Here is a 19150-nt window from a genome sequence, read left to right as displayed (position 1 = left end):
ATTTTAAGTGACAGAGTAGAACAATGTGTCTCCACTGACTCCCTCAGTAAAATAAGTACAGGCTATACAGTATTTTATAGTTACTTTGAGAATACCAAAACATTACCTAAGAAGTAACTAGCAAGAACATTTTCCATCTACGTGTCTTCACTGTAAAAAAAGACATTAAATCCTGGAGATGTATTAATATGGTAACTAGGAATACAGACTGCAAAGACAGCACAGTTTCCATGCTTGAGGTAAAGCATGTTCACAAAGCACATCTATCTATGAAAGCTGTTAAGTACTTTTAACAGCAGCAAACTTTAATCCACAATATGGTACTCCCATACAAAGTGCAATAAAGTTTATGATTTCTATGCACAACACACAGAAAACCATAGAAGTTAGATTGTGCATCACTCTCAAGTGTAAAACCATTGAATAAAAAACAAGTCCTAAAATCAAATATGAGCATCCATATGCAATAAAAATCTTAGTAAAATCAGCGAAATAGTGGAAGCTAAGAGAAAAAATGTATTTATTAAAAAAGGCGTATTATATTTTATAGTATATTTTTCAAACACAGCAAAACCAGAAAGTGTGCTACTGCCTGTAGCAATAGGAGATGATCAAGGTGTGAGGAAAATATTCAAGGCACAGCAGTAAAGCTGAATGCATTCTTTGCATCAGCATTCACTACAGAAGCACTTAAAGATCACTTCCAAAATAATTTTATGAGGAAAGTATGAGAACTGTGTCACATCAAAGAGTCCATAGGAAATAGTTCAAATGAACTGGTTAATGAATAAAAACAAGTTACCAGGACCAGGTGGAATTCATCCAAGCAAACCACTGAGCACATATGTTGCTGGTGTTTAATGAATGCTTAAACAGTCTTGGTTCAAGAGAACAAAAACAGGGCAAATGTGATAACATTCTTCATAAGTAGGTCTGCAGAGCGGCAAAAGGGTTGCACTATTAATAGAGGCACACAGTTAAATATGGAAACATCAAGGGAGCCAACAAAGACCTTGCAAAGGGGAAAACATGTTTAATGTGCTCACACGACTCAGTGGTGCGTCCTTGCCACAAGAAGGACGACAGCGCACTGGGCTTTATGAGCACACGCGCACCCAGCAGGGCCAGGGAGGTCACCCGTCCCCTCAGTCCATGTGAAACAACAGCCAGACTCCACGCTGAGTTGTGGGATCCCCACTGCAGAAGAGATGTGGACACATTGGACCACATTTATCTACTGGACAGTCCCCAGTCTGGTTGGGAGCTGGAGTACAGGACATACGCAGAGCCCAAGGGACTGGGTCTGGTCAGCATTGGGACAAGAAGCATGAGGGGAGACCTGATTGCCCCCTGCATTCTCCTAGCAGTGGAGCAGAGAGACACCAAACCAGACCCTTCTCGGAGTAAAGAAGGGATAGGGTAACCTACCACTGCTTTCTGTAGCAGCAGCCACAAGCTGGGAGACAGGAAATTGTTAGATTTAAGGAAAAGATTATTTACTTGGAGGTTGATCAAACACATTGGACAGCTGCCCAGAGAAGTCAGGCAGCCTCCATCCTTGGAGGTGCATAATGTCCATCTGGACAAAAGGTTCATGAGCACATGAACTTTTTGCAAGAGGTGGGATTAGAGACCTCCAGGGGTCCCCTCCTACTCACACGTCCTATAAACCAGTAACTGCCAGTGTCATAGGTCTGCCAGGATCCTCTGAAGGGCTCGTGACATGTACACATGCAGCTGATCTGGCATCCAACTTGGCATTTCAATGAGCTTTTAACAAACTGTCACCAAAGACCTCTGCTTCCCAGATGTTACAGGGTAAAAGTTCTTTTCCAGAGATTAGCACGTTATTAAAATTAATTGTCTATGTAATCTTCAAAGGATCTGTGCTGTTCTACATACAAAACATCAGGAAAAGAAGTGATTAGAGAGTTAAAATTTCCTGATAAGAAATTTCTGAGCATAATCAAAGCTAAAACTGATTGATATCATCACCATCAAACATCACATGTAAATTAATTCTTAAGGGGTAAAATGGCAGTAGCACACACACGTAACGATGGGTTCTACACCATGACCAAGCAGAAGAGAATTCATGAAGTCGGCACTCTCTAAAATTATGGGAAACCTGTATCTTGAAGTGCACATAATTTGGGGCACCACAACCCTAAAGAAGATACAGTACTATCAGAAAAACTCCAGGAAACAACATTACAAACATTACAAACCACAGTGTGAAACATTCTTTATGAGGTTTTGAACAGACCAAGTTCTTAACCTAGAAAACTAATGACTTTTGTGGGTATTACAAAAGTGAATGAAATAATGAATGCTATGAAGAAGATGATATCAAATGAGGTTGTGCTTTTAGATCTGAAAGTATTTTTTTAACGATTTCCTTTTTCGAACAAATTTGTAAATCTCTTAGAGAGACACTGTCAAGTTATTTGTCTCTGACATTTCATCATCCCTCTGTCAAAATTCTGATTATCTAATGAATGTACTGTGCCCTTCGTATTCCCTGATTGTATTCTTCTTAAAAACTTCAGTAAAAAATAGCATGCTCTTTCCATTATTTTCCCGGCTACTAAAATCTGGCACAAATTGTACTCAAAGATAACAGAGAGAAAATATTTTTATGCTAGATGCAGCCAAAAGCTCTTCTGCAGCTATCAAAATCAAGGATGAAAAACACAGTTTGTGAAACAATACCCATAAATGTTACTCACTTCAGATGAATGGGTAGTTTTATGTCAGTAAAATATAAGCTCTATGCTTACAAAGACAAATCAGGAACATTTTGCATATTCTACCTAGTTTTGTTTCATCAAACTAGATCACAAGCAAGTAGTGTGTACCAAACTTGTTAATAAATCTGAAGATTCAAAGTTATAAGTTTTCATCATGAACAGTATACCCATTCCCAAATAACTATATATATACAGATAATATATTACTATGCACTGAAAACATTTTGACAATCATGTCTATGCACATAGCATGTAGTTATCCAGCTTTAAATTACTATAGTTAATACATATATTTATATTGATAAAGCTATATACAAGCAATGGAATAAAAAAATCCATCAAAATATCCCTGTGTTGAAGTAATAATGCTTGCAGATGCATGGCTCACTGCCAGGCACATATCAACCTGCTTGTAAGCTGGGAACAGATCCAATCTTGCCAGTGACTGTTGAGAATGACGCCTTTGCTTTCCTCTAATTAAGAGACCTTCCACAGACAGGACAGTTTTGCTTCACCTTCTAAAAAACATGCAATATATTCAAACTAAAAGGTAGGTAGTGCATGAGATTTAAAGCATGAGAATTTCCTCTTAGCAAAGCAGTTCACCAATTCTAATTATTCCTGAAAATCCATCAGACAACTTTATTGCCAACAACTACAGAGAGTCTATTAAGTTCAAGCAAAACAAAGTTTGAAGTTTCCATAATGGGTTGTGCTCCTAGCCGGAGGTGCTGTGCCTTCTCAACCTCCTGGTGGCCATTCCTAGATTCAACTGGGAAGTAAATGCACCATCTCCACTACCTCCTGCTGGCATCTGAGCAGGGGTCATGCTACAGGGTTCATTAATGAGAAAAATCTAATTCTCTACACTAACTGAGGGAATAAAGAACACAGAATAGGATCTTATTTTCTGCCAGTGGGCTGAGCGAGCTGATGTGGGTGGAATTACAATAACAGAAAATGCTCTGTCGAAATCTGTTTTCACCTAAGAGATGGTTGGGCCTGAGGTTAGCATTCTCAGAGGCTTCCATGCTCCTCTGAGACAAAAGAAGTACCTGCAGATGTATTCAGGTGGAATGCAAAAACCTATCTATTTTATGAGTAAGTTTTGACATGCTGGTTCAGACAGTCTTTCTCAGAACTGGAAATTAGTTTCATTTACAACCTGGTACTTCAAAAAATTGCACAAGACTAAGGTGGCATAAAACCTGTTAAACTGCTGGGATAAGTGCCCTACCAATCCTTCCGTCTTCAGGTTTTATGGTTTCTTAGTGTTGTTATAGTGCCTAATGCAATAAAGTTGGGAAACGGTTACAGTTTCAAGAACTGGTTTGGCACACACAAAGCGTCAGGTGAGTCTGACATAGCATCTAAGCACTCATTAGATTCAAGTTTCAGCACATCAACAATTTGGAAAACAAATTCCAAATCAGGTCTTGAACGTCCTAACACCACCTCATGCCATATCACATCATGAGTGACTTGCTACTCTGGCCAGGTTATTATCTAAGCATATCTGTAACTTACAGATACTCATTCAATATTGTAACTACTCAGCCAATTCAGCATAGGAGATAATTTCTGTTAATTTAATATCTCATTTAAAAATCTAAATTTAAATTACTTTCTTCAAGGTTACCTTAGAAAAAGATTCAGGGCATTCTCAGGAAAAGAGAGACTATTTAGTTCTAACATTAAAATCTACAGAGTGCACTGAGCAGAGGTCACCAGATATAAGTATAGGAATAAAACTACAAAACCATTCTTTTTATTTACTTACTTATTAATCTTTACTAGACCAAGATTATGACAATGACAATGCAGGTAAGAGCACTGTAATTATTCCAGATAGAGAGATTGCCAGAAACAGAATACGTGTGTGTGTCTGTGCATATCTGTGTGTGTACAGAGAAAAGTGAGTTATATCAGTTGAGGTATAATCTGGTTTCCACCATTAGAAAATTATTTTAATGTTGTGTTCAAAAAGCCTTGACAAGTGTGACTTTTTTTTTTCTTCAATCTATGTCAGGTCTAATCAGAAAGCATCATAATACAAAAAGACAAATTGCAAGGTCCAAAAACTGCTATAAGCAAAAAGAATAATGAAAGACAGAGACTATAGGGAAAAAAAAAAATCTTTCTGCTCATTGTTAATTTGATGTGGCACTTTTTCACTCAAAGAAACAAAGAGGAAGCATTCACAGCACTGCCAGTCTGATACTGCCAGTCCTGCTGAAAAGCTCAGCTTTTCACTCCTCTCTTTAAAAGCTGAACTGTGTATTTAACACCTGTTGTAGTATGACCATTAACCATTGAATGAAACCTTTTTCTTCTATTTTTTCTCTTCCTTAACCAAAGGTTTCCTCTTCTTTTGAGTTTTGTTACTGTAGTAATTGAGAAGAAATAGGGATATGGACAAAAAGAGTCAAGGTTCAAGTGAAATTATAAGTTTTCCTCCATGAATCAGAATAAACAGAAATTTAATGGTACAATGCTTCCCTCTCAGAAAGGAACTCTTACTTTGGATTGAGAATTAAAAATGTAGTCCTAGTCCACCCTCAGACACACTTCTTCCATGAACTACAACTTATTTTATTCACACAGTGAATAGTTTCCTTAAATCTGAAGGTTGCTCCTGACTTCCATAGGTTTAAAAGAAGAAAGGAAATGGCCAAAGATACAACTAAAAAATTAGACAAGGACAACGAACAGAAATATTCACCAAGCTTGGGATACCTGTAGAAGCAGGTGAAGAGTTTGCATGTGAATAATAGTTGATGTTAAAATACATAAAAGGAGAATAATTACTCAAAATCAGATTTTAAGCGTCCATGGAGTAAATTTCTTATAATCAACACTGACATCATCAGCATCCCAGCTAAATATGCTGGGAAAACATTTGGTGTTAACCTAGTAAGCATGTTATAAAATTTTATATTCTAAAAAGGTCTCTTCAATTCTAATATAATTGACAGTATGATGAGCCAGCATGGCTCATCTCGGAATACCAAGCATCTGCTCCAAGAACCATATCTGTGGAAGACTGGGACACATAACCAGACAGCATCAACAGTTAAACAATGTGCTTAGCACAGATACAAAAGCTGTTGAAATATTCAGTGACTTTGCAGCAGAACTAACACACATATGCAGATGAGGAGACTTACTGTTGCTATCTACAATAACTCATATCCTTTTGTCATACTACTAGCGAATTCATCAGTTCTTTATATTTTCGCTATAAAAAGAACAAGTATAATACAGAATTTTATTTAAAACTAAACTTTAAAACTGGAATAGACAAAACCAAAGTGATGCAATTATGATGTAATAATAAACATGGCTATCACCATCATCTGATCATCATAGTGACAAGGGGCTGTATTACACACCCCATTTAAATTCTTCACAGATTTCACAGAATATTCTGGTCCCACAAGGACCATCAAGTCCAACTCTTAAGTGAATGGCCCATACAGGGATCGAACCCCAGCCTTGGTTTATCAGCACCATGCTCTGACCAACTGAGCTAATCCTCATCTCCTGATTCTTTTACGAACTCACTAAGAAAAAGCAGATGTACAGATCTATAGTTTCTGCTCAGTGAAAGAATAAATGAACAATATAAAATCAAACTTCTTTCACAATGCCTAGTAGGAAGCATGGTTTTTTATGTCATGGCATTGATTTCCCCCTCCTAAACCCACTTTTGTTACTGGTAATTTTTGTAAGGGAATGAGGTAACAGTTATCCCCTTTTTAATTAATTTGAAATGTTTCCCCAGCCTAAATCTGTTCAAGGCAGCCAGAAATCCAATGTGTAGGTGATATGCTGGACAAATGAAAAAAAAAATGAAAAGCAAAAGGTGTATAGACAAGAAATGTTTATTGAAAAAGAAAATAAAATTAAAAGACAAAAATGGGTGGAAAGCACAGCACACAGAACTAAGAATTAAAAAAACATCTTACATTCTGCCTTAATGGCAGCACAGTTAATAGGGACAAAGGGACGTCTTGCTGCCTGCCGCAGCCGGAGGGTATTTTTGCAGACCTGACGGGCCAGTTTTGTCCAACACGTCGTGTGAAGAAAGAAAGCTTGACGTGTTTTCACTGCCGACTTTGGACTTCCAGTGTTACGAACTGGAGTTCCCTGTGTGGCCTGCCGGGACATGTGAGTTCTAACATGCGATTCCTACAAAAAGAAACAAAAAATTATAACAGGTACATCTGAATTACAGCATTAAAATATCCACACCTTGGATAAATTCTCAAGGTTAATCAAATAATATGCATAAGCACTATACAAAAATCTGGGGCCTAAGTAGGAAGCTGTAAAACACAGAGTAGAGAACTATATTAAGAATGGATATATAATGCCATTCTAGATGAGATATTGTATAATCAATTTAACATTTCATACATAACACACCATTTGATTGAGAAAATGACATTTGTCCACCAAAAATGCATGAAGCGGATGTTTGTTTACATAAGGCTTAGTCAAATAAAGACATGGCAGGGCCTGTGCACTTTACAGTTCTACTTAAACACAGGAAAAGGATTAACAAGTTGAGTTTTATTCAACCAAACTGAACACATACATAAAAAACCCTTTCCACTAAACATTCAAATCACAGCAGACTTGTGAAATCACTATGTTTCAAATTTTATCTACACAGTCCTACCTCGGTAGGTTGGCTGGAAGACAGTTTATCTTCATCTGTCTGTGTAGGCATTTTCAGGCCACCATATTTTTTCCAATAAATCCAGCAAGACGCACACAACCTACATTGCATATTAGGAGGGCCCCAAGAATACCATTGGTGAGACTGTGGAGCTAAAGAGGAGAAAAGAGCACAGGTGAACTGGTGCATGCTACATTCACTACAATAAATCCAAATGCTGTAATAGATGGTTAAATATGGCCAAAATATAAGTGCATTGCACAGATAAATGTTTAATACATTTGACATGGAGAAGAAAAACTTGAATTGTTAGTTGCTTTATTTTTTACAAAAGCACCACAGAAGTCAACTCCAAATGGAAATTCTGGAAAAGCTCAAGTCATGCAAATTGAATACTTATAAATTAAGATCCACATTCGAAAAGGATAAGCACATCCTCTACTGACCTTGAAGATGTGTACATATTTTTATCTTGTGCTTTTGGAGACCCAGAAGGGCGCATTAATTTAACCTTTTTTCTTTTTAATAAGAAAACTATTCTTTAAAAAATATGACTTGAAAAACTAATATACAAAACTAACATACAAAATATGTTTTTAATTTAATTGTTGTTTAAGAGATGGGCAGCCATAGGAATGATAAGCAAGGAACTCTTATACAGCAGGTCTTTTCAATTCTTTCAATTTCTGGATTTTGTTATATCTCACTCTCACAAAACCTCTGTTGAAGGCTACTATTTAAATAAGTAAAACAACAATTATCAGAAACATACAAAATACTAGAAAAAAACAACACGCCCTCCCCCTGCCTCCCAACAACAACGGAGGGGGGAAAGACACCTCAAAACCAACCACCCCAAGAAAACCCAGCTTAAAACCCCTTCATCCTTACAGAAAAACCAAAAATAAATTTGAATCTAGCATTCTGAAGGTAAAGGAATAACATATCAGTGCCATCATATTATATAACAATCTTTCTGTATTTTCTGAACTGTTAAAAGAAAAAAATAAAGTCTATTCAAATATTGACATTTAATATATTTACTAAAGGTAGCTATAACTTTAAAGTTATCTCTGCCACACAAGTAACTGGAACTTATCTTCTATAACATGCAAACAAGAGTACATGCATTTGTTTTTAGAAAACAGCACATATTAAAGTTAACCCAAACTCCTGAATTATTAAAAAAAATATTTACTTACTATAGCAGCTTTCACAAGCCCGACCTATTACTGGGGCCTGTGCCTGGTAAGAGGCTCCCATTGCTCCATTGACTGCAGCAGGTTTCCCATTGTTGCTGGATATTTGATTGGGATTTGGTTTATTGCTTTAAATAAAAATAAATGGGAAAAAAAATGATTTTACTAACTGGTTAGTCAACACGAAAACAAGCAATATAATTCTGTAATTCTGATGTCTATTGACACACGTATAAAATGTGCTCTAAGCAAGACTAATTTTTGTACTCCTCTAGTATTTTCAGAGACCTGATATGTAAGAGCTGCTTTGATACTCCAATTTACAGATCTTTAATGTGGTCCCATGTTCTAAGCTACTCGGCAAGCTAGTAAAAGACCAAATCTCAGGGTCAAAGTATTAACAAAAGTCTGACCCAGCACAGAATTTAAGAAGGTGGTTCTAGTCAAAAGATAAGGCTTTATAAGTTGAGGCAGACTTTAGACAAAGTATAGCAAGCAAGACCAGTAACACTGCCTATAATATGACAAGGTTGTCCAGCCTAGAAGAGGGTCAAAGAACTTCCTGTCTCAAGCAGAAGTACACACCTTCCCACCAACTGCAGTAAAAGTGAATGTCTTATAATCCTGGCAAAACTTCCCATATAATACCAAGTTATTCTATCCAGGTTCTTTTCTAAACTACTTTCTCTCTGAGATGCTCAATAACTGGTTTGGGATATTATTGTTTGGCTTTTTAAATATTATTATACTTTATTATTCTTGCAATTATTGTAACTACTAATACTTCACAGAAGTTGGACTTCACAGGTCAGTTAATTCAGACAATTAATATACTCTGCACTATGTTAAGTACAGTATTTTCAAAGCTTCAACTTTGTGCATGTTAATTACTCTCAATATAATGCAAGGCTGGATACATTGATTCCTAAGATGATTAATTGTTACTTTAGGTAGCATAAAATATATTCAAGATTAGTTAAAATGACTAACTGAAGAAACCTTTCCTGTATCAAGTCTCTATTTCAAATGCCAACAGTCTGTCTCCTGCCTTCACTTTTTTCACTATATCCAGCAAGAGACACTTACAATTCCTAAATGCTCTTTATCAAGTACCTTGGGCTCAAGGTACAAGAGAAGGGATCGAGAGACGATTAAGTCTCCCACATTATGATCTGTTGCTAAGTTACCTTTCAGAAAAGACATGAATTTGAAAGGGACTCTCTGGTATTGAGCACAGAACCTTGCATTTACAGGAAACACCTTATGATCAAGTTCAAAAAGGTACTCAGCTCGGAGAATCAATTCTACTTAGATTTCAAATGCAATAAATCAGTCTTGAAACAGAGTTAGTGATCCACCACCTCAGATTGCATAGTTACCAAAGACACGAGAAGTCCTATCACCCTCTTACTGTTGACTAGGGATTTTGTCTTGAAATGGAGGCAAAAGACAAGCAGTAAGATAAAAACTCGAAAATCCAACATTTCAAAACACGCTTTGTCATCCAATACAGCTAGTCCTTACAGTGAACATATTGGTGAAAATCTTGGATTGTCTACACAGACCAAGGAAATTAAATTGAAAAAGATTATGCAAAGACTGAGTGCCATATGGTTTTCCTAAAGCAGCCACTCCTCTGAGAGGTTATGGAATACTCATACTAGAGTTTTCAGCTTTTTTTCAAAGTGCCACTTATTAGAGACATGAGCTTCAAAACTCACAGTTTCGAAAAAAACTCACAGAAATTTTGAAAATTTCTTCAGACACGAGATTAAAACAATGAATTTAACAATCTGCTGTTTGCATTATTACATCTTTTTAGGAGAGAAAAGTCTATGAAATACGCAAATGAAGCTCCATTGTATGCAATTTATACAAGTCATCAAAAAGCCTTGCAAAGTACTTCCTTTGGTATTCCAGTCTTCTGTTATACAAACACTCATAACAGGAACTTCACATATATGTAAACTGAATATATCCACAGAAAGCTTAAAAAAATGTCAACTGTAATCCTTTCTCCTCTTATAATCTTGAGGAAATTATGAATATGAAAGAGGGATTATATCTTGTTTCTGTAATCTACATGTTAACAAAAGCAGATATAGCATCGACTTTAAATCTAAAAAAACCAGATTAAATACCCCTCAGAAAAAAACAAGATTGCATTAATATGATTTGTGAAAAGGTGAAAGATTTGGGGCTGTGTGCTACCTTTAATTTACAGCCAGAACATCTCTTGTCTCTAATTGAAGAATAGACTTTATCCACAAGATAAAACTGGAATGGGAAATTATCTCATTTTATTTTGTTTTATGTAAATACTTTAACAACTGCTTCTATTTTGAAATATTGTATTTACAGAAATCTGAAGTATTTACACATATATGAAGCTACAGGGATTTGGAAGAGATTATTCTGGAAAAAAATGCTTTTTAAAGGGCTCTTCTTGCTTGTGAGCAGTCCACAGATAGCACTTGATCACCTTTGTAAAAATTTTCAGCATTCCAGACAGGCAGTTTGCAGGTCATGGACAAATGGCTCAGTCAGATATAAGGTGTCACTTAAGAATTTCTACCATTATATCTCTGTATATAACAAATATTATGAAAGAAACCATTATAAAGATGACTATGAAACTACCATGCATATAACTCCATGTTACAGTTTCGATTTTACCTGTATATTATTCAAAAAACTGACTTTGTTGTTATACTCACTAGGTGGGGATGTATACTTGTTTCAGTTTACTTTCTGCTTCAGCTGCTTTCAGACGTTTCTAGTTGAAAAATTAACACATTAAAATATTTTCTTATATTAAAGCATAAGATTTCATAATACTGCACACAATCCATCTTTAAATTATTTCTATTTTTCGATTTCACAAGAGCCTCCAAAAGAAGCATAAAAATCTACAAGATGAAAACCATGAAAAACAAAGTTCTCCATTTTTATTTTTAGTTTGAAATTATACTATACTGTCCTTCCCAGTAAAATTCACAGGCCCCACGTATGACAACAAAACTGTAAAAACAAGAATTGCAATTTACATAAATTACATCTACATAAACAGGTACAACAATATGGCTAACCCTCATTGCAGAATTAAGCAGAAAATAAATGAATGAAATTGCACACGGTATGTTCCTCATCAGTTATGTACCTCAATACATCCTGTGCACTCTATCCAGCCTGAGGCTGGTATTTTATAAGGAACAGTAAAGTCCACTGACTGCTAGAAATAACTAAATACCTACTTTTGTCAAATGTCATTAAAATTGTGGCTCAGGCACATCACAGTACCAGGACGGCTACGCTACTGCCAAGATAGTCTGTGAATTCACTAAATAATTACTTTCTTCATACTTGCAACAAACTCAAACCATCTTGTGGTAGTCCTACTAACTTCAAAAATGTTGAGAAGCTTTAGTTATTACCATATATTATACAGGTAACTAAGATGGCATTTGTTTTCAGTAATGGCACAAGCAAAACAGAGTTCAGATGTCTACAGGTTTGTCTGTATATAAAAGATGAAGAAAAAAACATTATTTCCCTGCACTCCGACATTACTCCTGTTCCCTTGAAAAAAAAGTAGAGAGAAAAGGAGTTAAAACGTGGTCAATTATATTACAAAGGATAAAAAAGGGGGAGACACACTGATAGCCAGCACAATTAAATCAATACGACCTGCTTCTCTTTATCAGGTAATTAAAATTCAGTCCTTCATTTCTCCTACAACAACCAATTCTCCTCTCTGCTAATACACGTATTTTCTGATATCCAATCTTTGCAAGGCTTATAATCCAGGAATATATTTCCCACTTTGAGAACAGTATCATCAGACAACTCTGCTCTGAGAGTCTCTTGCCTGAGTCAGTTACAGGGTTAATCAGCTTTACTGGGCCAGTAGTCTGAGTCAGCCTCCCCATGTAACCTGCTGTTCTTTTCCACTTCAGAAAGTTGCCCCTGTGTCGTCCACTGACAAAACTCTCATTTATAAAAACTGCACCTTTCAGGAGTAATGTATGATAAATAGACTTCTAAGCAGTCCATGCCATCATTAATTAATTCCTATGCAATGTGAGAGCCCTTTTCTGTTTATCTCCAAAATAGGCTTCCCCCACATCTTTTTTTTTTTTTTTTTTTTTTTTTTAAAGGCAGCTTTTTGCCATCCACAGGTGCCTGGTTGTGTTTGGAGCTACAGAAGTGAATTCCATTAATACTGCTGTGCAGTTGCAGCTTTCCCCAGCGCCAGGCTTGGCAACACTTCTCTACCTTCGACAGGCCCATAGCAAAAATGCAAACACAGTCTGCTCTGCCTGCAGAGGATGTCTCAATGGTGAACTCTCTCTCTGCTTTACAGCAAGCCACAGAGTTCCCACACCTGTCTCTATTTCCTTTTCATGTTATACCCAACAACACAGAATTTGTTTTCAGCCAGAAAAAGTTTGCAAAACTGCCAGTCAGCAGGTAACGTGTTCCACAGAGGTTTCTAACAACCTGATTCCTCCATTCTGCAGAGAGAACGGGTAAATCTCACTGCACACCAAGCAGGAGCAAAAGACAAAAACACAATAAAGGGCAAGAAATGAGGAAAGTAGCTCTGAAGCACTGTCAAAATGTAAAGGCTGTATTAAGGAAGCTCTATGTAGGAAGCTGTATTAAGTCCTGATGGCAGTGTCTCTGAGAAGTGATTATACACACATTAATTAAATTTTAGCATACTTTTAATACTGGTATGGGGGTTGTAAGGAATGCAATTTAACAACTGCTTTCCTTCTTTACTTACTAAAGCAAATGATATGGCGCCTTCTAAAAAAAAGTCATACACTGTCATTTCAGTATAAGCTGTATTTTTTATGTTAAAATTCACACTGACCTAACAACTTTCAAGTACCAAGTGAGAAGAAAGGTTACAGAAAGAAAACTATCAATAGTTGCAGTTTCTGAGATGAAACCCCTGCCTGTTGAAATTTAGAGGATGAAAACTGGTAAAGGTTGGAAGTTGAAACTGGAAACATTTAGACAAGAAACAAAGCACCAATTTGTAACAAAGCACTGGAGCAATGTAACAAATAGAGCTGATGCTTTACATGAAAAAAAAAGATTACATCTTCAACAGTATTTCAAACAGGTCTTACAGACCGCATTTTAGGTGAGGTCAAACTACATCAACTCAGCTTTTCACCTGAGCTCTACTACTTTTAATCAACTGGCATTGAAACTGAGTATTTGTGGTTTTTAAGGACTTTTGTTATGAATATCAGCTTACAAATATCCCAAGAATTGATCATTTCCCTAAATTAGTACTGTTTTCACCAGTGGAAATAAATGAATGAGAGGCAAATGTTATATATTGTTGCAGAACACTAATTTAGTTACCATTAAATATGTTCACCCTTTTTCCTCTTCTGAAATCTCAGTAAAAGTCTTGAATTGAATCAGATTTTTAAGGAGAACACCAAAACTAATGAGAAGACTTTTCATTCAGTGGAATCAATCACCTTGCCTTCCTCAAACACTATATATATATAGTAGTGGTCATGAGAAGTGCTGTATGACCAAGAATGTTTACTCAAGGCTTGAATTAGTTTTGCTAGACAAGTTCAGAGAACTTTAACATATCTTTCCTTCACCTTGGCTTGAAGAGAAGATGATCTGAAAGTAAGGTGGTAGCAGTACCTCCATTGCTATCACCAGCTTTAGCTACCTAGCAAGAATAACAATTAGTAGAAGTTATGATAAGGAAATCTTTCTTATGCCTGACATCATGTATCCAATTCACACAAAGAAATAGAGATAATTAAAAGCAAATTTTCATATTAAATCACATCAATCTAGGATTCAGAGACTGTATTTTAAGTAGGTACATCGACCTTTTATGTCTTCCCATTTTTACAAGTCACCCTACCCCTCAAGCATGAGATTTAGGGAAAAATGACACCGAAATCCCCACTTTCTTACTGAACATATTTTCTCTCTGAAACACATTCAATTATCACAGCTTGTTCTTTTTGGGGAAAAAAAAAACCAAACAAACCCTACGCACTGTATTAATACTGACCTGTGTTAATTTTTACCATTCCCCAACAAACTAAACAAGGGCACAATGAAGTTCTGATCTCTTGTTAGGAAAGATTACAGAAACATTAACCAGGATAAAAAATAGGCATTTGGCCTACACTGATTTTTTTATTGAGGATCATATATGTGACCCTGAAAGAACATATCTAAAGCATTCAATCCCCTGGTGTATTGACATGTTCTACAGTAGAATGTTGTGCATTTACTTAGTTACAAGTAAAACACAGGCATTTACAAGAGCCTTCAAGTTGTAGATAACCATAAAGCCCATGTGTTTTTCTTGTATAGAGCCTAATCTTTTGAAAAGACATGCAATCTCAACACATCCCACACCTTGATCATTGTAGCAACAGATCATAACACAGCCCTAGAGAACTAAAAAAGGGAATCTTAAGGCTTTTGCCAAGCCCTCCAGAGCAAGTATTCCAGGAAAAAATTACAGGAAACAAGATCAGTCTCTGAGCAACCTAGGCCTGTTGACAAAAGACAATTTACACTTCATTTTATCCTTACTCCATGGCTTTCAGTATGGATAAAATCTTTTTATCTGATTCTTAAAGATAATCTCTTGCCCAATCTTTAAGATCTGACAAGCACAGCAAATCTCCGCTGGCAGCACCTTTCTAGGATAAAAATTAACAGTGCAAAAAAAGTGTTGAAAGTGAAATGAATGGTGACAAACACAGAAAAACATGCTTTTATAGAGAACATATTATTTGCTATTTGTATTATTCATAGAACCAAAAGCTCCTTGTGATAGTTCACGACTCTCCTATGTGGTAAAAGACTTTTACCCTACTTTCCATACACTAACAAGTTGATATAGAAACACTTTTCAAATAAACCAGAACAACCTGAAGCAATCTTCCTTCTGACACACTTAACAACTCCAAAGATCCATCCAACAGTACAGCTGTAGTTATTACAGCCAAAAAAATTATTTTCAACACTCTGTACATAACATTGCTTCTAATTATGCAGCAAATGAATGAGCTACAAAATTAAACATTAAATCAGAAATTAAAATGGAGTACTTTAAAGTATTTTATATATCTAAATCAAGGAGTAAATATAGAGAGTACAACATATAAAAAGTACCAACATTGAAATTTTGCCTAAACCTGCTAAAAATATCCCAGTACTGGTACTCAACATAATCTTATGTTTCTTCTCCAGAGCAACCCAAACAGCTGAAGGCTCAAATCAGAAGGATGAACACCTCCACCGTGTGCAGAATGGTTTCAATTTTGTTTTTAAATGCTGGTAATGGCAAAGTAATGTTTTGTCAGGGAGTACCAATAAAAGTTTCATAACAGTAGCAGCCACTTTAACAGAATGTATTTTCCCTTTTCCTTCAGTCCCATAGCACAGCTTCAAAGACTAAAGCATTTGCTCTGGAGCCCATTTCCTTCTTATCCCATACTGCAATAGGAACCAGGAATCCTATTACTTCATACCAGCATACAGTACAAATGGCTTAAAAAGCTCTTCACAGGTATGTGATGAACAACACAGAACCACTGGTCTATATACCAAAATATTATCATAGGTTCCCCCATATTTCTTTTTAAGAACACAAACAGATTTTTATGCCTTAACATCATTACATTTTTTTAAGAATGTCTCAGACTGGTTCATGCTGAAATAGTCATTAAATTACCTGCTGCACATATCTGTCAGTGGTTTTCCACATGTAGTAATACTCGATGATGCTAGTCAGTGACTTCCAAGGGAGCTGAAAAACATTTGCTAAAAATTAAAGTGGTTCCAAAAATTGCAATGTCTACATCTTATTAAACACATGTTAAAATCAAATACAGTTGAGACAAATACTAAACTCTGAATGTATTAAACAACTACATTAAAATCCATGTGCAAATGAACACATATTGCTATTAATAATATACAACCTTTCCTTAGAGTTAAGAAGTATGCAGAATTACACTATCACACATCCAAGTCTAAATGTAATTTATTCTGTTTAAGCCATATGGTAAACAAAATGATCAAAACAGAATGCAGATTTCCTTTAGGAAACACAGAAGGTAATGTCTCTATTATAAAGTGTATCAGATGGAGAATAACATTAGGACTAAAAGAAATCATCTTGATGAGACTGTGTGCAAGTCTCATGTATTTTTCTCTTTAAAAATACAAAGGATACCAGACTTAGATCACAGGTTTTGCAAGGCCCCTAACAACTCAGTCACTCATACAATACCACTAGTTTTGCATAAATCCCCACATACTCTTGACCATTATCAAGAAATAAAGGGGTGTGTGGGACAAATGCTACCCTGAGCAACAAGAGTGGTACTGACAATGAATATTTCACAAAAATTTTTGTGCCTGTGATAATGACAATTATATTGGGTGCACATATTCATTGGTAAAATAAAAATGTATTAACCTATGTTTTGGGGTGAAAATTAAGCAACCATTTTTAACTACCACTAAATAGTCTATTCAACTCCATAAGGACTTTCTATAATTTAAATTAGTACTTCTCTTACAAAATTCATGCATTTTTTCTTCATAACTTGGAAACATGTTACTAATTTGTGTGTGATATTTTCTAGAGGCATGTGTTAATGCTAATATGCTGTGCTTTCTATTAGTGAGGAAGATGTTCAGGAAGTCCCGGAAAGTATAGGTGTGGAAACTTATCTTTCCAACCTTACTCACTCCACTTTGGGGCTTTCTGCATGTCTTAAGCCAAAAAGAATAGTTTCCTGCACCTTTAGTTGAATTCCTAAAACAACAGAGGAACACCTTATCAAGCTGCCTCTCCCTGCATGCAGGAGCTCATAGCTAGTTTTTCATGCTGCTTGCTTGCAGACACTTGGAGGAACTGAGCCTGGCTCCCACCTCTGCCTTTCAGGAAATGGGATTTATGCTCAGACTCAGCTGTGATTTTTTTCTCAGGCAGTGTACCACAGTGTGTAAATCCCTGAATATTTGCATGTAATTCAAAAGTAACAGTGTAAGAAATGCACATGCTGATGTTCTAAAAAATAGCAACACAATTCAGTTTCCTAAAGTCCTTTTACTTTCTCAGGTAAATTATGCCTTCAGAGAAATCTACCCAAAAAAAGGCCAGTGACAAGAACACGTTAGGTGTGAAGTAACAGATAAACTGATTCTCAGTCTCCAGGTCCATATTCTTCCTGGCATCGAGATGGAACGCTGCCACCCCAACTACCTGCCATTGCCAATTAGTACATTTTAGCATATCCATATTTATTTTCCTTCCTGAACACTTATTAATGATTTCATGCTACAGATTATCTTTGCCATTTCTCTAGAAAATAGTTTAATCTGTTTTAACTATGATTGTGACACCAATATGTTCATTCACTCAGTAGGCATCTATGAATAAAGAAAGATAATTATGGTGCTTGGACTGAATAACTGTAATCCTTTTACACTTTGATTCACAACTTTTTACACTTTGATTCACAACTTGAAAAACCTGTTTGACAGACTGAGCACAGATAACCTTTATTCATTTACCTACGCACTTAATACTCTAAACTGCCGATGAAGCTGTGAACAGCCACAGGATAATGTATTCTCATTATCAAATTCTATTTTTTAAAAAGTAAATATGGTCATCTGTGTGACATTTTTGCAGGAGGAAATTAGCAAAACGTATCAACTCTACAAAAGCAGAGAGGAGAGTTTTAAGTTTCTTTAGTTTCTCCAGGGTAAGAATGGACCACTCAAATCAGATGAGCAAGAAAAACTTAGCATCCTAAAATGAACATGGTAATTTTAAGGCATGTTTCCACACTTTTCTGAAGCCGGAACAGTTGTTGTTGTTCCGGCTTTCTATGAACAGTTCCAAGTCTTGATTACCAAGGCCTTTCCTGCCATATCCAAGGTGTAATAGTTCTAAATTTGTGAAAACCGTTGATAATGAAAAACCAAGAATTAACAAGCATAACAGCTGTGTCTTATTGTTAGAAAAATAGTTATATTTGGAGAACATAAAATATTCGCTCTTCTTCCATTCTCCTACCCTGAGATGTGAAATAATTAAAGTACATCAAGTAAATTGCATTAGCTTATAAAGTGTAGGTTGATTAGGATTCAGATAGTCTTAAAGCCAGCAGAACCTCTCCTAAAAGAGTTGATGAGTCAACATCTGATGAAAATGATTATTCAAAGGCTAGACTGGTAATTTGATTACAAATGAGCTCCTCCTGTCTATTAAAAAAAGGTAAAGTCCCTTACACCATTTAATTTATAATAATTATCTTGCTTACTAAATATTTAGTGTTTATAGCTTAATACCTGAGCTGCACATTGAACATCAAATAGTGCCAGTTCTTACTAATTGCTAGAAAAGTAAATGAACCTGGCCTTTACAGAACTATCATGTACGGGCTGCAATTGCAGCTGCCATGCCTTGCAAATCTGGGCCGACTTAG

The 19150-nt window shown here is 36.0% G+C and overlaps 1 protein-coding gene across 3 annotated transcripts in view; it reads right to left on the bottom strand.

The window, feature by feature from the left end:
- MTA3 (metastasis associated 1 family member 3) overlaps nt 1-19150 on the bottom strand; it is a 133645-nt gene that overhangs the window by 44437 nt on the left and 70058 nt on the right. For all 3 annotated transcript variants that reach the window (XM_027750298.2, XM_027750300.2, XM_039386972.1), the window contains exons 10-14: nt 16378-16452; nt 11351-11409; nt 8637-8761; nt 7435-7586; nt 6719-6941 (exon numbers count right to left, since the gene is read on the bottom strand). In XM_027750298.2, the coding sequence (XP_027606099.2) occupies nt 6719-6941; nt 7435-7586; nt 8637-8761; nt 11351-11409; nt 16378-16452 (634 nt within the window). The remainder of the gene's footprint in view (nt 1-6718; nt 6942-7434; nt 7587-8636; nt 8762-11350; nt 11410-16377; nt 16453-19150) is intronic.

The sequence above is a fragment of the Pipra filicauda genome, unplaced genomic scaffold (assembly GCF_003945595.2).
Source record: "Pipra filicauda isolate LSUMZ 115617 unplaced genomic scaffold, ASM394559v2 scaffold51_size4534324_pilon, whole genome shotgun sequence".
In the NCBI taxonomy this organism is placed as follows: Eukaryota; Metazoa; Chordata; class Aves; order Passeriformes; family Pipridae; genus Pipra; species Pipra filicauda.
Note: the sequence above shows the minus strand (reverse complement) of the source record. Positions and strands in the feature narration are given on the sequence as shown.